Source organism: Manis pentadactyla, chromosome 8 (genome assembly GCF_030020395.1).
Source record: "Manis pentadactyla isolate mManPen7 chromosome 8, mManPen7.hap1, whole genome shotgun sequence".
Taxonomy (NCBI): domain Eukaryota; kingdom Metazoa; phylum Chordata; class Mammalia; order Pholidota; family Manidae; genus Manis; species Manis pentadactyla.
This window is the reverse complement of record NC_080026.1, coordinates 17592623-17615226: the sequence shown is the minus strand read 5'-3', so window position 1 is coordinate 17615226 and position 22604 is coordinate 17592623. Positions and strand designations below refer to the sequence as shown.

The 22604-nt window shown below is 35.6% G+C and overlaps 1 protein-coding gene across 6 annotated transcripts in view; it reads left to right on the top strand.

The window, feature by feature from the left end:
• Positions 1–22604, top strand: part of GALNT13 (polypeptide N-acetylgalactosaminyltransferase 13) — a 529379-nt gene that overhangs the window by 309652 nt on the left and 197123 nt on the right. For all 6 annotated transcript variants that reach the window (XM_036928301.2, XM_036928300.2, XM_036928303.2 and 3 more), the window contains one exon: positions 20421–20538. In XM_036928301.2, the coding sequence (XP_036784196.1) occupies positions 20421–20538 (118 nt within the window). The remainder of the gene's footprint in view (positions 1–20420; positions 20539–22604) is intronic.

Genomic DNA, 22604 nt, shown 5'->3' with positions numbered 1-22604 from the left:
GGCTTATCACTGTCAAGGCTAATGACATAATGAATCAACTAAAACTAAATCTAAAAATTGGCTAATGGAAGAGAACACCTCTAACTGTTTGTCATTGAACAATTAAATATTGGGACTCTAACCCTCTTAAGAAGATATTACTACATCAAAGAGAAAACTAAAACGTGGCTCCAAACAATTACATAAAGATGTGAAATTATTATGTCAAAATTCAAAGTGCAAATTAGGACTTTGTTCCTTAAGTCATGCTGTAATCTTCACATTCACCAAGTCTTATTGATCCTTACCTTTAACAACTAGGGGAAATTTAGTTGCTCATATTACCATTGTTTATTAGAGATCCTATTTATCCAGGTCATAATTTCATTTAGTGTAACTGATTTTTCAGTTTCCAAGTGAAAATTATCAAAATACTTGACCAATATAAAGATAGTTAATGTGTTTTAGTTCATTGGAAAATTAAAAGATCATGTGTGTGTACTCATTTTTTTTTAAAACACATTGGCAAAAGACATGCTTTGTTTAACTTTATTTTCTTATAGAGTCAGAAGGTATATAATTAACAGATACCAACAATCATAGTAAGAAATTAAAGATCTCGTTCACGAAAGTAAAGATTTACACAGGAATCAGCTTTTATTTCTTATCTTTCATTAACTAAACCGAAAAAGGAAACATCCAACTTGCTGCTTAAAATCTAAGTATAGATTATTTGTTTACCTCAGTAGCTGCACATTATCTCACTTTCTAAAATGCTGAGGGAGTTGGAGTAAGAGAAACGGAGAAACCTTGATCTTTGCTGAAGTTTCTAGATTTTTATGGGGAAAGGTTAATTAATTCACTGGCTGTGTTGAAACAGCCTGCAGGTAATTTTCATCTGCATAGCTGTAATGTGAACTTTCTTTGTACTTGTAATATATTACTTGAGGATGTGATCATTTTTCTCACATTCTTACAAACAGATAAATCATTGTAGGTGTTGAAGATGAGTTTTTTTCCTGCTTGATTAACAGAATTCTGAATAGCTAACATGATTAAAACGAGCTTGAAATTTCAGTTTTCTTTGTAGATGCCTTCATTTAAAATGTCAGTTATGACAGAACTTTTTAGTGACTATAATTGGCTAGTTAGTCATCATTTAGAAATACAATTATGCAGTTGCATACACAGAGAACCAACTTGAACTTGTGACCTAGCGTTAGTTATGCTACATTTAAAATAAAGTTCATAATGGCTATACTTATTATTCTATGTCAACCTCTGGGCTTTGATATTTTCATTTTGATAATAAATGGAGTTTGTGAAATACTTGGTATTTATGAAGTTATGGCTATGGAATAATAGCACACATATCACGAATATTTAATTGTCTTTAATCAATAAACTCTTCTTGACATCCATCGTCAAATTATATGACTTCTCAGGAATATCTCATTTACATGTGTGACAATAAGGCAATTAAATTGTTAAGCCAGGAGCTTTTGTGTCAAATATGCTCTGTAGTTGTGTTTTACAGGGCCTATATAGTATCTTGAATTTTTAAAAAATTACCAACATTTAAAAAATAAGATGCTCTAAATAAAAATCTGGATTTCCAACTATCCTTAGGAAGTTAAAAGATCTTGCTGCAATCGTCCTGTATTCGTACTTGGAGCCATCAAGTGGAGTTGAGTAGAAGCTGCCCACATAGAAATGGCAGGAAAGTTTAGACCAAATCCCCAAATTCTTTGTGTGTGTGTGTGTGTGTGTGTGTGTGTGTGTGTGTGTGTGTGTGTGTGTGTGTGTTTGTGTGTGTGTGTGTGTGTGTGTGTGTGTGTGTACCTGGCTCTGAGTTTGAGGATCAGTTGCCATTTGTCATCATTCTTGCATTTGGAGAAATATTTCTCTGTCCCTGTGTCCCAATCAAAGGTGAGGGAAATATTTTTCTTGCAACACATCAACTTTACCTATTAATTTTATTCGCCCAACTATAATTTAAAAAATTTGTGACCTAGACTTAGAGGCTACTGTCTAGGAAATCACTAAGACTTAGAGGCTACTGTCTAGGAAATCACTAAGGTTGAAACTTCATGGAACATGTTACTAGCCCTGTGTGAATGTGCATATATGTTACCTAATAGAATACACAACTAGTAGCATAAGTTATCTGGTCATGCAGATAATCTCCTGAATCATTTAATTAGTGAGGGGTGTATTATGCATTTTTTCTAGTACATGTAACTTTTGAGTTGATTTGGTTCAGGCTGTCAAAATGAGTTTGATTCCTTTTGCAAATGCATATGCATATAAACCATTGAGCACTGTGCACACATACAGAGATGAGCAGAGTTATCTCTACTCTTAAGTAACCCACTGTCTGACACTGGCCATCTGTATGCTGGATGAGGGAGACAGGCCCCCGTAAGTGGCCAGAGTGTGGGTGCACAGAAGGTAAACTATGTCAACTGCTAGGTGTGCTCTTCTGGAAAAGAACCTGACTTTGCTCTTATTGATTGCTTTAGTTTCTTGACTAAAAGTTACAGGCCTAAAAAGCCCTGTAAGTAACGCTCAGTAGTTGCAAAGATAGTTTCTAATTCCTCATGATTAAAGTAGATTATTAAAATCCTACTGGTTATTTTTCAGATCTGCTTAATTTTCTTCACCCTTTGTGTCTTACTATGAGTTCTCATATTTGTGATTGTTAATATTCTTCATATGGCTTCCTTCATCCTTACCTGGAGTACCATGTTCAGTATCTTCCTAAAGTAAAACAAAAGAGTTTTAGACTTTCTTCTAATCCTTGCTATCATAATAAATCAAACATAGATGTAACTAATGAGTTTTTATTCCTGACACATTTTACTTACTTTAATACCCCCTTTTATTAACATTTGTCTGATCTCATATATTCATTTATCTCTCAGTTGGAGTAAGGGATTTATAAAGATCAAATTAAAAAAATCATTAATAACATCTCTGATTATAATTATTGTGTCCTTGGTATGAAATCTCATAGAATTTGCACATATAATATTTCCTGGATGCTTCTAGTGTGATGTCATCGAAGAAGCTTTGAAGCTGGCTTGGGAGGATCTGGATTTTATTTCAATTTCCTCCACTTGGGATATCACCCATTTTTTTCAACTATAAAATAGAAAATCATTCCCTTCCTTGCCTAACTTGTGAAGCATTATAAAATATTAAATGAGGAATGTATTTGAAAGGAGTTATTTTAAATTTATTTCTGATAATATAAATAATGCATATGTTCATTGCAAAATAAATGTGATGAGTATGGAAAGGTATTCAAAAGCAGAACAGCAATGAGCCACCTCTTTCAGGATTTTGTTTTATTTCCTTCCAGAACATTTCTTTCCAGACACATTTTCCACAATTTAAAAGTTGATATATCGTTAGTATTTTCTTATGCCATTAATTGTTTTTTACCAATAAAGATTATAATGACTGCTCATATCTCTTCCTCTGTTTTCTTATAATCTAAAGTTGATTAAGAGTTTTTTTACACTATTTCTTATCAATTATGTTTTCCAATCTACAGTTTCTGCATATAATGTGGTCTCTTTAGAATTATGCAATCAAACAATATGAAATTTATTTTAATAGTCCTGACACCTTCTGCCAATTTGATTTCCCCCTGAAAAAAATCATCACTGACTCTACTTATAATCCCTCTAGTTACTAAGTATAAATAGTGAAAAATACTTTTGTTCTGTAAGATGTTATACAAATATAAGACAATATTTCTTATTGTTTAATAGCAACTAATGACATATTTCTAAGTTTTATCTGTCATATTTTCTCTATTTGATTTTCCTCAGTCAAATGAAAATCCACTTTAAATTGGAGGAAAGAAGCAAAGATAGATACTTTTAAAGCCTGTGAGACAGTTCTTTACAATTGGCGGTGCTAAAGTTGTCATGCAGGGCAAGGTTGTGCACAGAGCATAGACTTTGAAAGAAAAAGCTGTATTTGGAGTCTTCAACTGTTTAATATTCCTTCCAACTCATGTTAAAATCTAATATATTTTGATTCTGAGAGAAAAAAATCCTGCCTCAGGTAAAATCTGTGAATCTATATTCTTTGGAGAATATAGTGCATTTATATTATATTACTTTGTAATGGTTTAGGTGATAATTTATAAGACTTTCCTAACAGTCTGTTGAGACAAGAAAACAGAGGTCATATAGGGAGTTTTCAGGGTGATGAGTTAAATATCACCTCAATATGCTGAATAATTTTATCATGTTAACCAAAACACTTTAAAATGTCTGACTTCACTGTTCACTCTGACCCCCATTAGACATGAAATGAAAGCAAAAGCAAACATTAAAATTTGCACCATTGTACCTCCTCTGGGAAGCTTAGTGTTTTATCAGGTTGTGAGGATTATGAGAAAGGATTAAGGAAAAAAGAAAAATAACTATTCCTGTTTTGGGGGTATAGGTCTTTAAGCACAAGTTAAGGTGTTTGTCTCTACTACTTGTTGTAAACATGGACATTGGCAGAAAAAGAAGCCATTGCCCATACTAAGCAAAACTTTAAATTTTTTCTTATCCTTTAAAAATAGCTTTGAAACCATTTGTGTTGCATAGACTCTACAGGATTCAACTAAGCTTCTTTGCTCAGTGGCTAAGCTGGCATAAACTCTTTTTTTTTTTTTCCTGGATAATTATTTTTTATTGAAGGGTAGTTGACACACAGTATTACATTAGTTTCAGGTGTACAACACAGTGATTCAACATTTATATACATGATAATTCTAGCTACTAGCTATCACCATACAAAATTGTTACAATATTTTGACTATATTCGTTATGCTATACATTACATCCCGGTTACTTATTTATTTTACAATTGGAAGTGTGTTTATATATATATATATATATATATATATATATATATATATATATATATATATACACATATATATATGTACATACATATATATATATATATATTATTTTTTTGTGTGTGAGGGCATCTCTCATATTTATTGATCAAATGGTTGTTAACAACAATAAAATTCTGTATAGATGCTCAATGCACAATCATTAATCCACCCCAAGCCTAATTTTCGTCAGTCTCCAATCTTCTGATGCATAACGAACAAGTTCTTACATGGAGAACAAATTCTTACATAGTGAATACGTTACATGGTGAACATTACAAGGGCAGTCATCACAGAAGCTTTCGGTTTTGTTCATGCATTATGAACTATAAACAGTCAGTTCAAATATGAATATTCATTTGATTTTTATACTTGATTTATATGTGGATACCACATTTCTCTCTTTATTATCATTATTTTTAATAAAATGCTGAAGTGGTAGGTAGATATGAGATAAAGGTAGAAAACATAGTTTAGTGTTGTAAGAGAGCAAATGTAGATGATCAGGTGTGTGCCTGTAGACTATGTGTTAATCCAAGCTAGACAAGGGCAATAAAACATCCATGTATGCAGAAGATTTCTCTCAGAACAGGGAGGGTGAGGTTCTAAGCCTCACCTCTGCTGATCCCCAATTTCTCACCTGATGGCCCCCCAGCGACTGTGCCTGTCTTAGGTTGTTCCTCCCTTGAGGAATCTTACCCGTCTTTGGCTAACCAGTCATCTTCAGGGGCCATACAGGGAAATGTTAAGTTGGTAAGTGAGAGAGAAGCCCTATTGTTTGAAAAGGTTAGCTTTTTACTTCTTTGCATATTTATGCCCTGTGGCTTCTTGGCATAAACTCTTAAATGAAATTTCTTCTCTACTGAAAGCTGCATCTTCTTACCCAAAACTATGTTCCAACGAAGCCATGGTGTGTAATATTCCACTGAATTTACCATTTGTAATTGCATATACCATTTGATTACACATCATTCTAATAAGAGAACAGTTATGCCTTTGCCTCCCTTCTTCTGCTTTCTTTTGGTGATAGTGGACAGAATAAAGATGGAAGAAGAGATGTTCACAGCGTCTAATTTTCCTTTGGTTTCTAAACCTGAAGAATGGTTAGCCAAATGAAGCCATTATATCTTATGATTAAAAAATCAAAACTGTGTGACTATTTCAGCTGTTTATGCCTCATGTTTGTATACATAATTAATAAAATAGAAATAAATCACCTTAGGTGTTGAAGACATTTTTTCTCTTACTTGATTAACAGAATTCTGAATAGAGTGACTAAAATCAATAATAAAAGTTTGTATGTTTATCATTTCTCTTTATTATTTATAATATATAAGAAATGTTATTAATACAGAGCTAAACACTAACAGTGTAGATATTGTAGTATTTGGCCTTTGCAAATAACAGCCTAAGGCTGAGCTATAGTTTCTCAAATTTTCAGATTTTTTTCTCCAGAGACCTCAGTTACTTGCCAAATAAGATTCAATAGAATCCTATTATATCAAAGAAAAAAAATTACTAAGAAGAAACGATGTTTCAATAACCTTGAAAGAAATTGCTTTCAAGAGCAGTGCTAAAATTCACAGAAAAACATGATGTGTAAATTTGGAAACTGGTATCAGGAAGACTATTTCTTATTAGCCACTTCAAATTCTTTGCTGTATAAGTTATATGGATAAATTGAGAGCTGACTGATTGGTAGATGAGTAGATAGATGGATATATAATAGAAATTTTCTTAACTCTCCCACTAACTAATTGAACAAGACATTTAAGAACATTGCAACATAATTTCATTGACCAAATCTGCAGGGATTTTTTTTTTTTGAGAGGGCATCTCTCATATTTATTGATCAAATGGTTGTTAATAGTTAACAACGATAAAATTCTGTACAGGGGACTCAATGCACAATTATTAATCCACCCCAAGCCTAATTCTCATCAGTCTCCGATCTTCTGAAGCACAACGAACAAGTTCTTACATGGTGAACAAATTCTTACATAGTGAATAAGTTCTTACATGGTGAACAGTACAAGGGCAGTCATCACAGAAACTTTCAGTTTTGATCACGCATTATGAACTATAAACAATCAAGTCAGATATGATTATTTGTTTGATTTTTATACTTGATTTATATGTAAATCCCACATTTCTCCCTTATTATTATTATTATTATTTTTTTTTTTTAATAAAATGCTGAAGTGGTAGGTAGATGCAAGATAAAGGTAGAAAACATAGTTTAGTGCTGTAAGAAAGCAAATGTGGATGATCAGATGTGTGCCTATAGGCTAAGTATTAATCCAAGCTAGACAAGGGCAACAAAACATTCACGGATGCAGAAGATTTATCTAAAAACAGGGGGGTTGAGGTTCTAAGCCTCACCTCTGTTGATCCCAAATTTCTCACCTGATGGCCCCCCTGCGACTGTGCCTGTCTTAGGTTGTTCCTCCCTTGAGGAATCTTACCCGTCTCTGGCTAACCAGTCATCTTCCGGGGCCATACAGGGAAATGTAAAGTTGGTAAGTGAGAGAGAAGCAATATTGTTTGAAAAGGTTAGCTTTTTACTTCTTTGCAGATTTATGCCCTGTGGGATTTATGCCCAGCATTTGTCTTGAGGTATCTTTACCGCTTAAAAGAATTATGATACTCGGTAAAATCGATATGAGGCACGAATTCTATTTAAGGGTTGTAATTAGGAAGGAAGAAGAAAAGCTATAGAAGTGGCAGGCAGAAGAAAACATGGGAAGATTGGTTATTTCTTTGACATATCTTCTTGTAGAGTAACATAAGCATGTATAGGTTCTAAAATACTAATTAAATTGCGCACACACATTAACATAATAGGAATACAGTTAAATAACCAAAGCAGACCTACAATTAACAGCCATCTCCAGTGAAACCAAGAAAACCAGTTAGGCACCCTAAGCATTTGTGAAAACTTATCTATGATATGATGGATATTGTCTAACTGAATATGAATAGTTTAAGAAAAATCAGACAATTTAAAACAACACATTCCTGGGAACTGTTCACATCCCATATGTTCTTTTAACAGTAGATAGTCTGTAATCTCAAGATTTTGGAGCGCAGCAACTTGCACTTCTCCTAATTCTTGGTTGAGTTCCAACAGTATAGATCCAGTCAAATTTGTTATTTTACTGTATGCACAGGCCAGCTTAGATATCTCCCCCTTCATTCCAATGGCAATTCCAGGAACCAGTGGGATGAATGCAGCTACAACTGCAACAGTGCCAGGATCTTTGTTGACATTTTTTGATGATCACCTTCTGGAATGACTCTTGCAGAGTATGTTGATGTTGTAACTTCTTCTTCATATCGTATCTTATATCGTTTTCTGGGTAGCCAAATTGGGCTTTGATCCTCTGTATAAACACAAACAGACCCTTTGCCCACACTTTGATATGTCCTTTATACCATTGTGAATAACTTATTGGAGGTCACCACACAGGTACTGCTTTTTTTTTTTTTAAAGAGAAAGGAATATTATCAGAAAAATGTACTTCCATAGCTGATCCTCTGACACCCTTTGAATGATCAAAATTAAGGATATTTAAAGCATGCATTAGTCGTTGATTTACATTAGTTTTATCCTATCAGGGAGTAATCACCCTTTTTTTTTTTTCTTATCATTAATCTACAATTACATGAAGAATATTATGTTTACTAGGCTCTCCCCTATACCAGGTTCCCCCTATAAACCCCTTTACAGTCACTGTCCATCATCATAGCAAAATGCTGTAGAATCACTACTTGTCTTCTCTGTGTTGTACAGCCCTCCCCTTTCTCCCACCACCCCTCTTTATGCATGCTAATCTTAATACGCTGCTTCATTTTCCCCCCCATTATCCCTCCCAACCCACCCAACCTCCCAAGTCCCTTTCCCTTTGGTATCTGTTAGTCCATACTTGGATTCTGAGATTCTGCTCCTGTTTTCTTCTTTCAGTTTTTCCTTTGTTCTTATACTCCACAGATGAGTGAAATCATTTTGTATTTCTCATTCTCCGCTTGGCTTATTTCACTGAGCATAATACCCTCTAGCTCCATCCATGTTGCTGCAAATGGTAGGATTTGTTTTTTTCTTATGGCTGTGTAATATTCCATTGCGTATATGTACCACATTTTCTTTATCCAATAATATACTGATGGACACTTAGGTTGCTTCCAATTCTTGGCTATTGTAAATAGTGCTGCGATAAACATAGGGGTGCATCTGTCTTTTTCAAACTTGAGTGCTGCATTCTTGTAATAAATTCCTAGGAGTGCAATTCCTGGGTCAAATGGTAAGTTTATTTTGAGCATTTTGAGGAAACTCCATAATGCTTTCCACAGTGGTTGAACTAACTTACATTCGCACCAGCAGTGTAGGAGGGTTCCCCTTTATCCACAGCCTCACCAACATTTGTTGTTTGTCTTTTGGATGGCAGCCATCCTTACTGGTGTGAGGTGATACCTCATTGTGGTTTTAATTTGCATTTCTCTGATAAATAGCGATGTGGAGCATCTTTTCATGTGTCTATTGGCTATCTGTATTTCTTTTTTGGAGAACTGTCTGTTCAGTTCCTCTGCCCATTTTTTAAGTGCATTGTTTGTTTTTTGTTTGTTGAGGTGGGTGAGCTCTTTATATATTTTGGATGTTAAGCCTTTATCAGATCTGTCATTTTCAAATATATTCACCCATACTGTAGGGTTCCTTTTTGTTCTATTGATGGTGTCTTTTGCTGTACAGAAGCTTTTCAGCTTAATATAGTCCCACTTTTCATTTTTGCTGTTGTTTTCCTTTCCCAGAGAGATGTATTCACGAAGAGGTCACTCATGTTTATGTCTAAGAGGTTTTTGCCTATGTTTTTTTCTAAGAGTTTTATGGTTTCATGACTTACATTCAGGTCTTTGATCCATTTTGAGTTTACTTTTGTATATGGGGTTAGACGATGGTCCAGTTTCATTCTCCTACATGTAGCTGTCCAGTTTTGCCAGCACCATCTGTTGAAGAGACTGTCATTTCGCCATTGTATGTCCATGGCTCCTTTATCAAATATTAATTGACCATATATGTCTGGGTTAATGTCTGGAGTCTCTAGTCTGTTCCACTGGTATGTGGCTCTGTTCTTGTGCCAGTACCAAATTGTCTTGATTACGATGGCTTTGTAGTAGACCTTGAAGTTGGGGAGTGAGATCCCCCCTACTTTATTCTTCTTTCTCAGGATTGCTTTGGCTATTTGGGGTCTTTGGTGTTTCCGTATGAGTTTTTGAATTATTTGTTCCAGTTCATTGAAGAATGTTGCTGGCAATTTGATAGGGATTGCATCGAATCTGTATATTACTTTGGGCAGGATGGCCATTTTGACGATATTAATTCTTCCTAGCCATGAGCATGGGATGAGTTTCCATTTGTTAGTGTCCCCTTTAATTTCTCTTAAGAGTGACTTGTAGTTTTCAGGGTATAGGTCTTTCACTTCTTTGGTTAGGTTTATTCCTAGGTATTTTATTCTTTTTAATGCAATTGTGAATGGAATTGTTTTCCTGATTTATCTTTCTATTGGTTCATTGTTAGTGTATAGGAAAGCTACAGATTTCTGTGTGTTAATTTGTATCCTGCAACTTTGCTGTATTCTGATATCAGTTCTAATAGTTTTGGAGTGGAGTCTTTAGGGTTTTTTATGTACAATATCATATCATCTGCAAGTAGTGACAGTTTAACTTCTTCTTTACCAATCTGGATTCCTTGTATTTCTTTGTTTTGTCTGATTGCCATGGCTAGGACCTCCAGTACTATGTTAAATAACAGTGGGGAGAGTGGGCATCCCTGTCTAGTTCCCAATCTCAGAGGAAAAGCTTTCAGCTTTTCGCTGTTCAGTATAATGTTGGCTGTGGGTCTATGATATATGGCCTTTTATTATGTTGAGGTACTTGCCCTCTAGTCCCATTTTGCTGACAGTTTTTATCATGAATGGATGTTGAATTTTGTCAAATGCTTTTTCAGCATCTATGGAGATGATCATGTGTTTTTTGTCTTTTTTTTTGTTGATGTGGTGGATGATGTTGATGGATTTTCGAATGTTGTACCATCCTTGCATCACTGGGATGAATCCCACTTGGTCGTGGTGTATGATCCTTTTGATATACTGTTGAATTCAGTTTGGTAATATTTTATTGAGTATTTTTGCATCTACATTCATCAGGGATATTGGTCTGTAATTTTCTTTTTTGGTGGGATCTTTGCCTGGTTTTTGTATTAGGGTGATGTTGGCTTCATAGAATGAGTTTTGGGAGTATTCCCTCCTCTTCTATTTTTTGGAAAACTTTAAGGAGAATGGGTATTATGTCTTCTCTGTGTGTCTGATAAAATTCCAAGGTAAATCTGTCCGGCCTGGGGGTTTTGTTCTTCGGTAGTTTTTTGATTACTGTGTCAATTTCTTTGCTCGTAATTGGTTTGTTTAACTTTTGTGTTTCTTCCTTGGTCGGTCTTGGAACGTTGTATTTTTCTAGGAAGTTGTCCATTTCTTCCAGGCTTTCCAGCTCATATAGGTTTTCATAGTAGTCTTTAATAATTCTTTGTATTTCTGTGGAGTCTGTCGTGATTTTTCCGTTCTCATTTCTGATTTTGTTGATTTGTGTTGATTCTCTTTTTCTCTTAATAAGTTTGGCCAGAGGCTTATCTATTTTGTTTATTTTCTCAAAGAACTAGCTCTTGGTTTCGTTGATTTTTGCTATTGTTTTATTCTTCTCAATTTTGTTTATTTCTTCTCTGATCTTTATTATGTCCCTCCTTCTGCTGACTTTAGGCCTCATTTGTTCTTCTTTTTCCAGTTTCGATAATTGTGATGTTATACTATTCATTTGGGATTGTTCTTCCTTCTTCAAGTGTGCCTGGATCGCTATATACTTTCCTCTTAAGACTGCTTTCGCTGCATCCCACAGAAGTTGGGGCTTTGTGTTGTTCTTGTCATTTTTTTCTATATATTCCTTGATCTCTATTTTGATTTGTTCATTGATCCATTGATTATTTAGAAGCATGTTGTTAAGCCTCCATGTGTTTGTGAGCCTTTTTGTTTTCTTTGTAGGATTTATTTCTAGTTTTATACCTTTGTGGTCTGAAAAATTGGTTGGTAGAATTTGAATATTTTGGAATTTACTGAGGCTCTTTTTGTGTCCTAGTATGTGGTCAATTCTGGAGAATGTTCCATGTGCACTTGAGAAGAATGTATATCCTGTTGCTTTTGGATGTAGAGTTCTATATATGTCTATTAGGTCCATCTGTTCTACTGTGTTGTTCAGTGCCTCTGTGTCCTTACTTATTTTCTGCCCGGTGGATCTATCCTTTGGGCTGAGTGGTGTGTTGAAGTCTCCTAAAATGAATGCATTGCAGTCTATTTCCCCCTTTAGTTCTGTTAGTATTTGTTTCACATACGCTGGTGCTCCTGTGTTGGGTGCATATATATTTAGAATGGTTATATCCTCTTGTTGGACTGAACCTTTTATCATTATGTATTGTCCTTCTTTATCTCTTGTTACTTTCTTTGTTTTGAAGTCTATTTTGTCTGATATTTGTACTGCAACCCTTGCTTTCTGCTCTCTCTTGTTTGCCTGAAATATATTTTTCCATCCCTTGACTTTTAGTCTGTGCATGTCTTTGGGTTTGAGGTGAGTTTCTTGTAAGCAGCATATAGATGGGTCTTGCTTTTTTATCCATTCTATTACTCTGTGTCTTTTGATTGGTGCATTAAGCCCATTTACATTTAAGGTGACTATTGAGAGATATGTACTTATTGCCATTGCAGGCTTTAGATTCGTGGTTACCAAAGGTTCAAGGTTAGCCTCTTTAGTATCTTACTGCCTAACTTAGCTCACTTATTGAGCTGTTATATACACTGTCTGGACATTCTTTTCTTCTCTCCCTTCTTATTCCTCTTCCTCCATTCTTCATATGTTGGGTGTTTTGTTCTGTGCTCTTTTTAGGAGTGCTCCCATCTAGAGCAGTCCCTGTAAGATGCCCTGTAGAGGTGGTTTGTGGGAAGCGAATTCCCTCAGCTTTTGCTTGTCTGGTAATTTTTTAATTCTGCCATCATATTTAAATGATAGTCTTGCTGGATACAGTATCCTTGGTTCAAGGCCCTTCTGTTCCATTGTATTAAATATATCATGCCATTCTCTTCTATCGTGAAGTATGATGTTAGCCTGATGTGTTTTCCTTGATAGGTGACCTTTTTCTCTCTAGCTGCCTTTAAAACTCTTTCCTTGTCCTTGATCTTTGCCATTTTAATTATATGTCTTGGTGTTGTCCTCCTTGGATCCTTTCTGTTGGGGGTTCTGTGTATTTCCGTGGTCTGTTCGATTATTTACTCCCCCAGTTTGGGGAAGTTTTCAGCAATTATTTCTTCAAAGACACTTTCTATCCCTTTACTTCTCTCTTCTTCTTCTGGTACCCCTATTATACGGATATTGTTCCTTTTGGATTGGTCACGCTGTTCTCTTAGTATTGTTTCATTCCTGGAGATCCTTTTATCTCTCTCTATGTCAGCTTCTATGCATTCCTGTTCTCTGGTTTCTGTTCCTTCAATGGCCTCTTGCATCTTATCCATTCTGCTTATAAATCCTTCCAGGATTTGTTTCATTTCTGTAATCTCCTTCCTGGCATTTGTGATCTCCCTCCAGACTTCATCCCATTGCTCTTGCATTTTTCTCTGCATCTCCGTCAGCATGTTCATGATTTTTATTTTGAATTCTTTTTCAGGAAGCCTGGTTAGGTCTGTCTGCTTCTCAGTTGTTGACTCTGTGATCTTTGTCTGCCTGTAGTTTTGCGTTTTCATGGTGATAGAGATAGTTTGCAGAGCTGGTACAATTGACGGCTGGAAGAGCTTTCCTTCTTGTTGGTTTGTGGCCTTCCTCTCCTGGGAGAACAGCGACATCTAGTGGCTTGTGCTGGGCAGCTGCGCGCAGACAGGGTTTCTGCTTCCTGCCCGGCTGCTATGGAGTTTGCTGTGGGCGTGGCCTGGCTCAGGCAGCTACTCCAAAATGGTGGAGTCGCGTTGGAGCAGGAGCTGCTGGGAGGCTATTTATCTCCGTAAGGGGCCTCCCTGCTCCCTGCAGCCCAGGGGGTTAGAGTGTCCAGAGATCCCCAGATTCCCTACCTCTGGACTAAGTGTCCCTCCTTGCCCCTTTAAGACTTCCAAAAAGCACTTGCCAAACCAAAACAACAACAACAACAAAAATTATATAAATAATTAATAAAAAAAAACTGCCGGCCTCAGGCACCCACTCACCGGTCTTGCTGCCCTGTTTCCCAGTATCCAGGGCCCCTCACATGCACTGTGCCTGCACCCTGGCCCGGATGGCTGGGGCTGGGTGCTCGGCAGTCCTGGGCTCCGTCTCCCTCCCGCTCTGCCTTCTCTTCTCCCGCCGGGAGCTGGGGGGAGGGGCGCTCGGCTCCCGCGGGGCCGGGGCTTGTATCTTACCGCCTTTGCGAGGCGCTGGGTTCTCTCAGGTGCGGATGTGGTCTGGATATTGTCCTGTGTCCTCTGGTCTTTATTCTAGGAAGAGTTGTCTTTGTTATATTTTCATAGATATATGTGGTTTTGGGAGGAGATTTCCACTGCTCTACTCATGCCGCCATCTTGGCTCTGCCCTGCAGGGATTCTAAAGTTCTAAAATATCACAATTCTATTAAAAATCAATTTCAATCTGAAAACAATAAATTAAAGCTGATTGTAATCTTGACAAGCACAGATTTTTCCCTTTTCCTTATTAAAATTAATGTTTTAAATGTGTAGTATTTGTTTTGTACTGGTACTGTTCTAAGAGTGTTCTATACATTAACACACATATCCCCATTTTATAGATGATTAAACTGAAGCCCAGAGTTTAAGTGAATTGCTGAATGTCACACTGTGGAGTTGAGTTTTGGACCCCGTCAATCCATATGCAAGGTCCCTTACACCCCAAAATAAAACTTGGCTGCCTCTGAGAGTCTCCTGACTCCCCACCTGCCTTTCATGTACCTGGTGGTTATCACAGAGTGAAACACAGGAGATAGTGTCTTATTGGTGAAAAACTGTCATTGCAGTTTAGTATTACTGAAAGATTGAATAAATTTACCAACTTCTGGTGAAAAAGACAGCATTTTTTCCATGCCAAATGCTTAGTTTTTTGGAGTCCTTTATTCTATATTATTAGAAAGCTTTAGGCCTTTCATTCTAAAATACTAGCAAACTCTATCCTCAAGGCTCCCATGAGATGATAAGGGCCTTGAAAATCCGGGAATTAATGAAAACATCATTTTTACTGTCCAGTTCAGCAGATGTGAACTAAGAATTCACTTTGTAATTCTAGAAATAAAATTTCAGGTAATTTTAACTTTCAAGTAGATTATTTTGTGGCCATAGGGATACATGCTCTTTGTTTATTTCACTTGTTCAATAAATATCTATTAATAGTGTTATATCATTCAACCAATATATTAGCTATACTTACAAAGGTGGTAAAAAAAAAAAATATATATATATATATATAGAAATACATACATGTATAGAAATACATATATATATATATATATAAAAATACATATAATACTCAATAAAAAGTGATGAATCCCTTGACAAATACAGGGACAGTGAAATACAGGAGGTAGAAAGGGAAAAGTACAAACAGATTGGAAGGAAGAAGGGGTTTGTATCAAAAGCAGGTTGCATGGAATATACAACCTTTATATTGTCATAAGAATAGAGCAGGCTTGAACATTTAAGGGGAGTTTACAGAGAAAAATCTAAATAACAAATGGATGTGAATAAGAATAAGAAACTGGAGTTTGTTCCTTAAAATAGGTATTTAAACATCTCTTTAACATTTTTTGGAGGAGATTTGATTTAGAGAAACTAATGTGGCTATGGTTTAGAGTAAATTTTGGAAGCAAAAAAACTCTAAAAGCAAGAGGTTTCCATTAACAAGCAATTAGAAATAAGGATTAAAATTGGATAGTGACCATATAACAGAGAACAGATAAAGAGCCAAAAATACTTTGGAGGAAAAACCTAGGAAGTGTAAGATGAATTCTAGTTCCGGGACCATATGTAAGATAAATTCTAGCCGGAATAAGCAGGCAAAGAGAGGCAACAAAGGGCCAGGTAATTTTTTAAATACTCCCGGGTGAGGTTCTGTGGCCTTCTTGTCACAGGCCAGAGAAGTCACACCCAGTAAGGGAGGTGGGGGGCTTATAAGAGATTAGGAGGGGGAGGAGTGGGCAAGCTATTCTAGGGGGTGTGGAGAGGTATGATTGGCTAAAGGTGACATAATGAACAACTAGAAACTTTTTTTCCTTCCAAGAGGGAGGAGGCTGACATCGGATCTTAGTTGGCACATCAGGATGGAATTCAGGGAGAGCTGTCCCCTTTCCACATACGGCATGGACTTTGGGGTCTGGTCTGTTCTCCCCCTATGGCATCTCTCTGTTCTGTTTGCATGTCCTTGTTTTTCCTTTCTCTGGCCTAACAGGAAGTATTTGGGAAATGATTGAATGAGGCAAAAAAAGAAAGGTGTTGAAAGTTTATTTCATCACTTTCTATTAAAATTCTAGAAAGATACAGAGGACATTGAAGGAGAAGCAGATATGGAAAAGGTAGCACATTTTCAGTTCTATGTTATATATACTGAGCAGGGTCAAAAAGTTTTGTCTAGAAAACATCTGGTGAGTAATTAGAAAAACACCATTAATATACAGAGGACAAGTGAGAAGACATAGAGGGGACAGTTAAAAATATGAGAAGAATGAGTTATACAGGTAAAGAGAAGAATAGAGAAAAGTGCTGTAAGGAACCCTTTGGAGGACTACATTTGGGGATAAAATAAGATAATTAAGTGCCTATATGTATAAAATAAAAACTGAGTAAGATCTGACAGCCACCAAGGGAAAGGAAGAGGTAGGGGCATTGGTAAGAATCCTGAAGTGAATAGTCCACTTGGTAGAACGGAACAACCTCCTTAGAACAATGCAGTGAAAGTAGGAGGTGAGAAGAATTTCAAGCAGGCAGATTGATGAATTGTGTTAAGTGCTTTCAGAGAAGTCCTTAAGGAAAGGCTATTGACATTCAGAATCAATGGGGCCCTTCAGAGGTGGGAATAGGATCCAGATTTTAGTTAGAAGGTCAAGAGGAGCAAAGGGAATAGGGTAGAAAGTATACTTTCAATAACATTACCAGTGAGGGGAAAAATATATAAATGCCCTTAGTCTGAATGAGTAGTAGGATGGAATGATGCTGTTTTGGGTTTAGTATGGAACTTAATCGAACAGTTTTGTAAGCTCAAGAGGACATTCTAGAAGTCAAAGGCATAAAACATAAATTTAATAGTCAATGAACAAGTAGCCAAAAGTGTAGTCAGAAAAAGACCCAGCTGAGGGCAAAAAAGGCGATGCTGGCTCATGATGAGGAAAGGAGGTATTATTTCTCTGGGACATGAGGAAGGAAGAGGTCAAGAGAACATACATACATTTCTTGGGGTAGAGATCTGGGGAGTTCAGATTTCATGACTGAGGGAGTTTTTATTTTATGCATTGCCTTAATCTTCAGTTTCTTGAAAGAGTCCAAAATTTTGGAAAAGATTCAGTTAAATATGAGACGGGAGCAAATTAACATAGATAAAGGATTGTTGGTTGTTTGTAGACTAAACGAGTGTCAGTAACACAGCTAGTAATGTGACCAGTTGACCTCATCTTATTACTTTTTCAGTGATTCTGGGTCTTACGAACAGAAATGGATGAGGTGGGGGTATGTTTACCCAGGCACCGATATTTACAGAGAGAACAGGGTCAGATAAAGGAAGGAGAGAGCATTTAGGGTGCTAAGCTAGTTTTTCGCTGACAATGTCAGAGTCTTGGAGAGGAGATGGGAAGAGGGATGGAAACAATTCCTGAAGTGAGTCAGTATGTGAGACTGTGGAGGAGCTGAGAAACTAATCACCAGTGCGCACTGAGAAGCGACTTTCGTAGCCACTTCAGTCACCTTTCTATTTCAATAGGAAGGATTAAAAAAATAGAAAGTTGTGTGCAAAGAGGCAGATTTCAGACTTTTACACCTTGGATCTGAAATAGTTCCAAATGATTTTGAAATCCAAAGTGAGGGTTTGCCTATGGGGAGTTAAAATTAAGGGAAAGACACTCAAGACTTCTGTTCGAATGATTAACACCAAAAAAACAACAACGCTGTATCACCTCGCCTTATCAACTATTTGTTGTGTGCTGGGCACTGTGCTAAGTGCTTTACTTTTATTAATTCATCTTCACAACTTAATTGTTGGGTAGGTAATATTCACAGACATTGAGCTGATTGTTTTCCTCAACAAAATTGATTGAATTGATTAATAAGGTTAGGCAATATATAGATTTTTAATTTTCTAGGCACCTGGAACACTTAAGGTCCACACAGGAATATGTAAACAGCTCATTAAGGACATTACAGAGCAGTTAACTTGGAATAGAACTCTTGTTATTTTGCATCAGACTGGCTGTGGCTTTAGATATTATTTATGGAACAGTCTCTAGACTGTTTCAGGGAGCTGACTGACATTGTAAATATTAAAGAAAAGTATCTCTAGGAGTACCTGTCTTTAGAAAATACAGGATTTTTTTTTTGAGGAATTGTAATTTTATCTTTTTATTTTTGTTAATTTTCAAGCATTTAAGTGAAACTTATCTGAGTCATTCTTGTGGTTAAATATATAAATTTATTTTAGTCATTTATTTTATATAATACATTTCTCACATATTTATGGGAATTAGGACCAGCTATCTGATGAAATTCAATACATATATTTAAGTCAAATTCATTAGTACTTATTAGTAAATAGAAAAGTAGATAGGCTCTCTGAACTGATCACTAAAAATGCATCACTTAACATTCTTCAACACTTGGTAGCACTGTGATAAGATAATTGCAGCAATTTTTGTTCCTCATTTTATTAAATAGACAATCCTGCACTGTAATACCATCTATAGTCATTGCCATAGAGTTCCCCAATCAGATGAGGGTCTTGGCTACTCCATAATTACCATCTGTTTAGTTTTGTTAGTGTTTCTCATCATAACTCAGAAGGTCAATGATACTGTTCATGATAGGAACCCAGCAAGACTAGAACTAATAAAACAGCTCTGAGATTATGCAAGGCTCTGCTACTCCAACTGATGGACAGTTAATTACCTGAGTATAATAAAACAGTGAGAGCACTGGGAGAAATAGAGGACTTGGCAACCTGGTAGATATCCAAGTACAGTATTAGTGGTTTTCAATGAACTACATTGTTCAGGGAGAGGACATGAGCAAAGCCTGTGGCAGAAGAGGATATCATTTCAAGAAAAGCAAAACATTCAGTTTTTAAAGCAACCCCAGACTGCTTGAATGAGCTGTCCAATTCTGTTACTGGACCAATGTTTTTCATCTTTTGCAGCACATTTGAACTTTACACAATACCCATGTTCTGGCCCCTCCCCTGGCCAATTAAATCTTAAATTGTGAAAGTGGTACCCAGGCGCAGAAATGTATTTTTTAAAGGACCTCTGATGGGGCTAATGTGCTACAAAAGTTGAAAACCATTATACTGAAATTAACATTTGAAAATAATTATTGCCAATATAGACAGATCCATTTGTGAACAACTAGAATTTTCTTTTTTTAGTTTTCATTCATGCTACTTATGGAGAAAAACTTGTGCAATTCACATTTTAACCACTGATCTTAATTAACTTTTAAATTCATAAGCAATTCTTTTCAAAGTTGGCATCTGACTTCTTAGCTCCTAGAGAGAAATTTGAAATGTTAGAACCAAAAGGCACTTGTTTCTAGGAAAAAATGTTAGAATCTGTACCAAATGTCCTTCTAAACTTTTGAAAAGCATATGAGATTTATATTTATTCATAAGATTGTATGATTGATTCTTCCTTTTAATAAGGTAAAGAAAAATAAACAATCAGATGTAAAGCTCTTATGTTAAAAAATACTCTGTTGCTTTCGTTAGATACTTACTGCCTGTAAATATTTTATAGCATTTAATATTTTTCATATTTAAATAGGCTATTGACCTTCTCATAGTGAAACCATTTCCACAGGTTTCTAGAGTTCACATTAGAATGATTTATCACTAGGTAGCAAAAGATCACAACTGGTAGTTTCATGACCAATTAATCTCTTTAAGGGTAGTGCTAACACCAGCTTCTCTTTACTATGCCTTTCAGAAGGAATGTAGATGTCTTCATCTTCAGTGGAGTGTTCCTTCCATGAACCTATTTGATAACCTGTAACAAAAAAGCATAGACTTATCTAAATTCAGCATTACAGAGACTGTGAAATAAAATGCTATTTATTAATTTTTTAACTTCTTACACCTTGGCTTTCTATTTCCAGTATGAGATTTTTTTTTGAGTACCGATTTTTTAAATTTAAAATGTCTCAAAAATATTTGCTGTAGTCTCACTAAACTCCACACATTGTTTTCAAAAGGTATTCTTTTCTTTTTGTTTTTTTTCAACTAGGACCCCTACTATGGCTGGTGGCCTATTTTCTATTGACAGAAACTACTTTGAAGAGATAGGAACTTACGATGCAGGAATGGATATCTGGGGTGGAGAGAATCTTGAAATGTCTTTTAGGGTAATTGCATTTTACTTTATTTTTTTTTACTCTGAGCACACTATGCTGTAGCATGCACATATAGACCCACTAATTAACTGTCAATTTTTTGTGTGTGAAGCGATGCATTTACTGATCCGTTGGTCATTTTAATACTTAGTTAGAAGCTTTGCTAGTCTTTTTGCATGCAATAGTTATGGGAAATTATAGCTATTTTTAAAGTTTTTGAAAATTGTTTCATTCATAGTTAAAGACATTGGAGGTTTTAGTTTTTGAAATAAAGAAGGGATTTATTTTTTAAATAAAGCATTACCCTATAAATTCACTTTATGTTTTTTGAACTGAAAATTAGAAGTGTATATGTTATCTGAATCTGCAAGTGCTGCCTAAGGTTACTCTCAAATATAAGAGTAACCTGTGGTCAAAAGCATTCTGGACAATTCTTCAAGTAGCATGACTATTTTCACATTGCAATGACTATTATGTTTGATATCAGCTTGAATAATGCAAATTCATTTGTTAAATAGCCTTCCAAGTAAGTGAAAATTAAGGATTAATCCCTCATAAATATATTAGGAGGCATATGAATAATTTTAATATTTTGTTATGTTCAGAAATTTAAGATGTGGACATATAAATGTGCCTTCATGCTAACAAATGATAAGTGCTATCATGCTGTTTTTTTCTTCAGACCACATATATTATCATTTTTAAATGAATTAAGTTAATAATACTGTTGTTTTTCCTTCCTAGAATTTAACATGAACTATTTAAAACACTCTATTGTTTTATCAAAATTATTTGTACAATGAAATTATTAGAGCTTAGATATATTTATGAAGTCCACCAGTTATGCCTTTTAATTCCTCATTTAGAAAGTGAAATTTGTATTTTACTAACAACCATAAATATCTGATGTAAGAAAGTGTCAAAATTTGAGAAAACCTCTGAATTTATATAATGTGGAATTTTGTGGATCTCAATTATTTTAGAAGTACTAGAATGGCTTTGTTATACAATTTTTGCCTTTAAACCTTTATAGTCAAATATCTGAAAACATCATTAGTTAATAGAATTTTATTCTTACTGTATTTGCTTATACACTTCTAGTCTGATGGAATTTGCCCCACAAGACTTAGGGCCATACTCAGTAATGTCTTCTTTCCATCAGGCATGTAATACATCTTTGCACAATCTTGGAGGACATCTTGGGATCCAAACTTTGTACTTGATGGAGTTATCAAAGTTCAGAAAATAAAATATAACAGTTGAAAAAAGAAGAAAGGAAGGAAGGGAGGAAGAAGGAAATAAATCAGTATATTCAAAAGCTTAAAAACAATTTGCCCTTATCCTTAGATGTAATGATGGGAGTATTTACACATTCATTAACCAGTATTCCTTGATGTTGCATTGAGGTTACATGAAAAAAATCAACATAGCGTATTTCCATTATTTGTGATCCTATTGCCCACCTTTTTTCCTTCTTCCCTAAAATTCTTATTCACCTCTTTTTTCCTCACTTGTGGAGTTGATTCTCTGCCAGTGGGCATCCCTTACCTTCATCACATAGCTCCCAAATAGGATGCATGCTTTTCATCCAACTGGTTGCAAGATGTGTTAAGGAGGAATTTAGAGGAGTAATATGATAAACCAGGAGAACATGACCAGGAAATGCAAAAGAGGTATTAATGTGATATTAATGTGACAAAAAGGGAGATTTGGGAATATGATAAGTGATGCAGATACCACAGGTACAGAGTAAATGCAACTACTGGCCGTAAGAATGATCAGAGCCCTAGAAAATGACACAGGAAGTTTTCTCTGAGATTATTAAGAAATAAAGTAGAGTGATTCCCACTTTCCATGGTCAACCGTGGTCTGGAAGCAGGTGATCCTCCTTCTGATGTATCGTCAGATCGTCAGAAGGTCAACAGTGCCCTACTGTCACATCACAATACCTATGCCATTCTCCTCACCTCCTCTCATTAGATAGACATTTTATTATCTCACACCATCACTAGAAGGTGAGTTACAGTACAATAAGATATCTTGAGTGATACTGAAAGAGGGAGAGACCACATTCACAT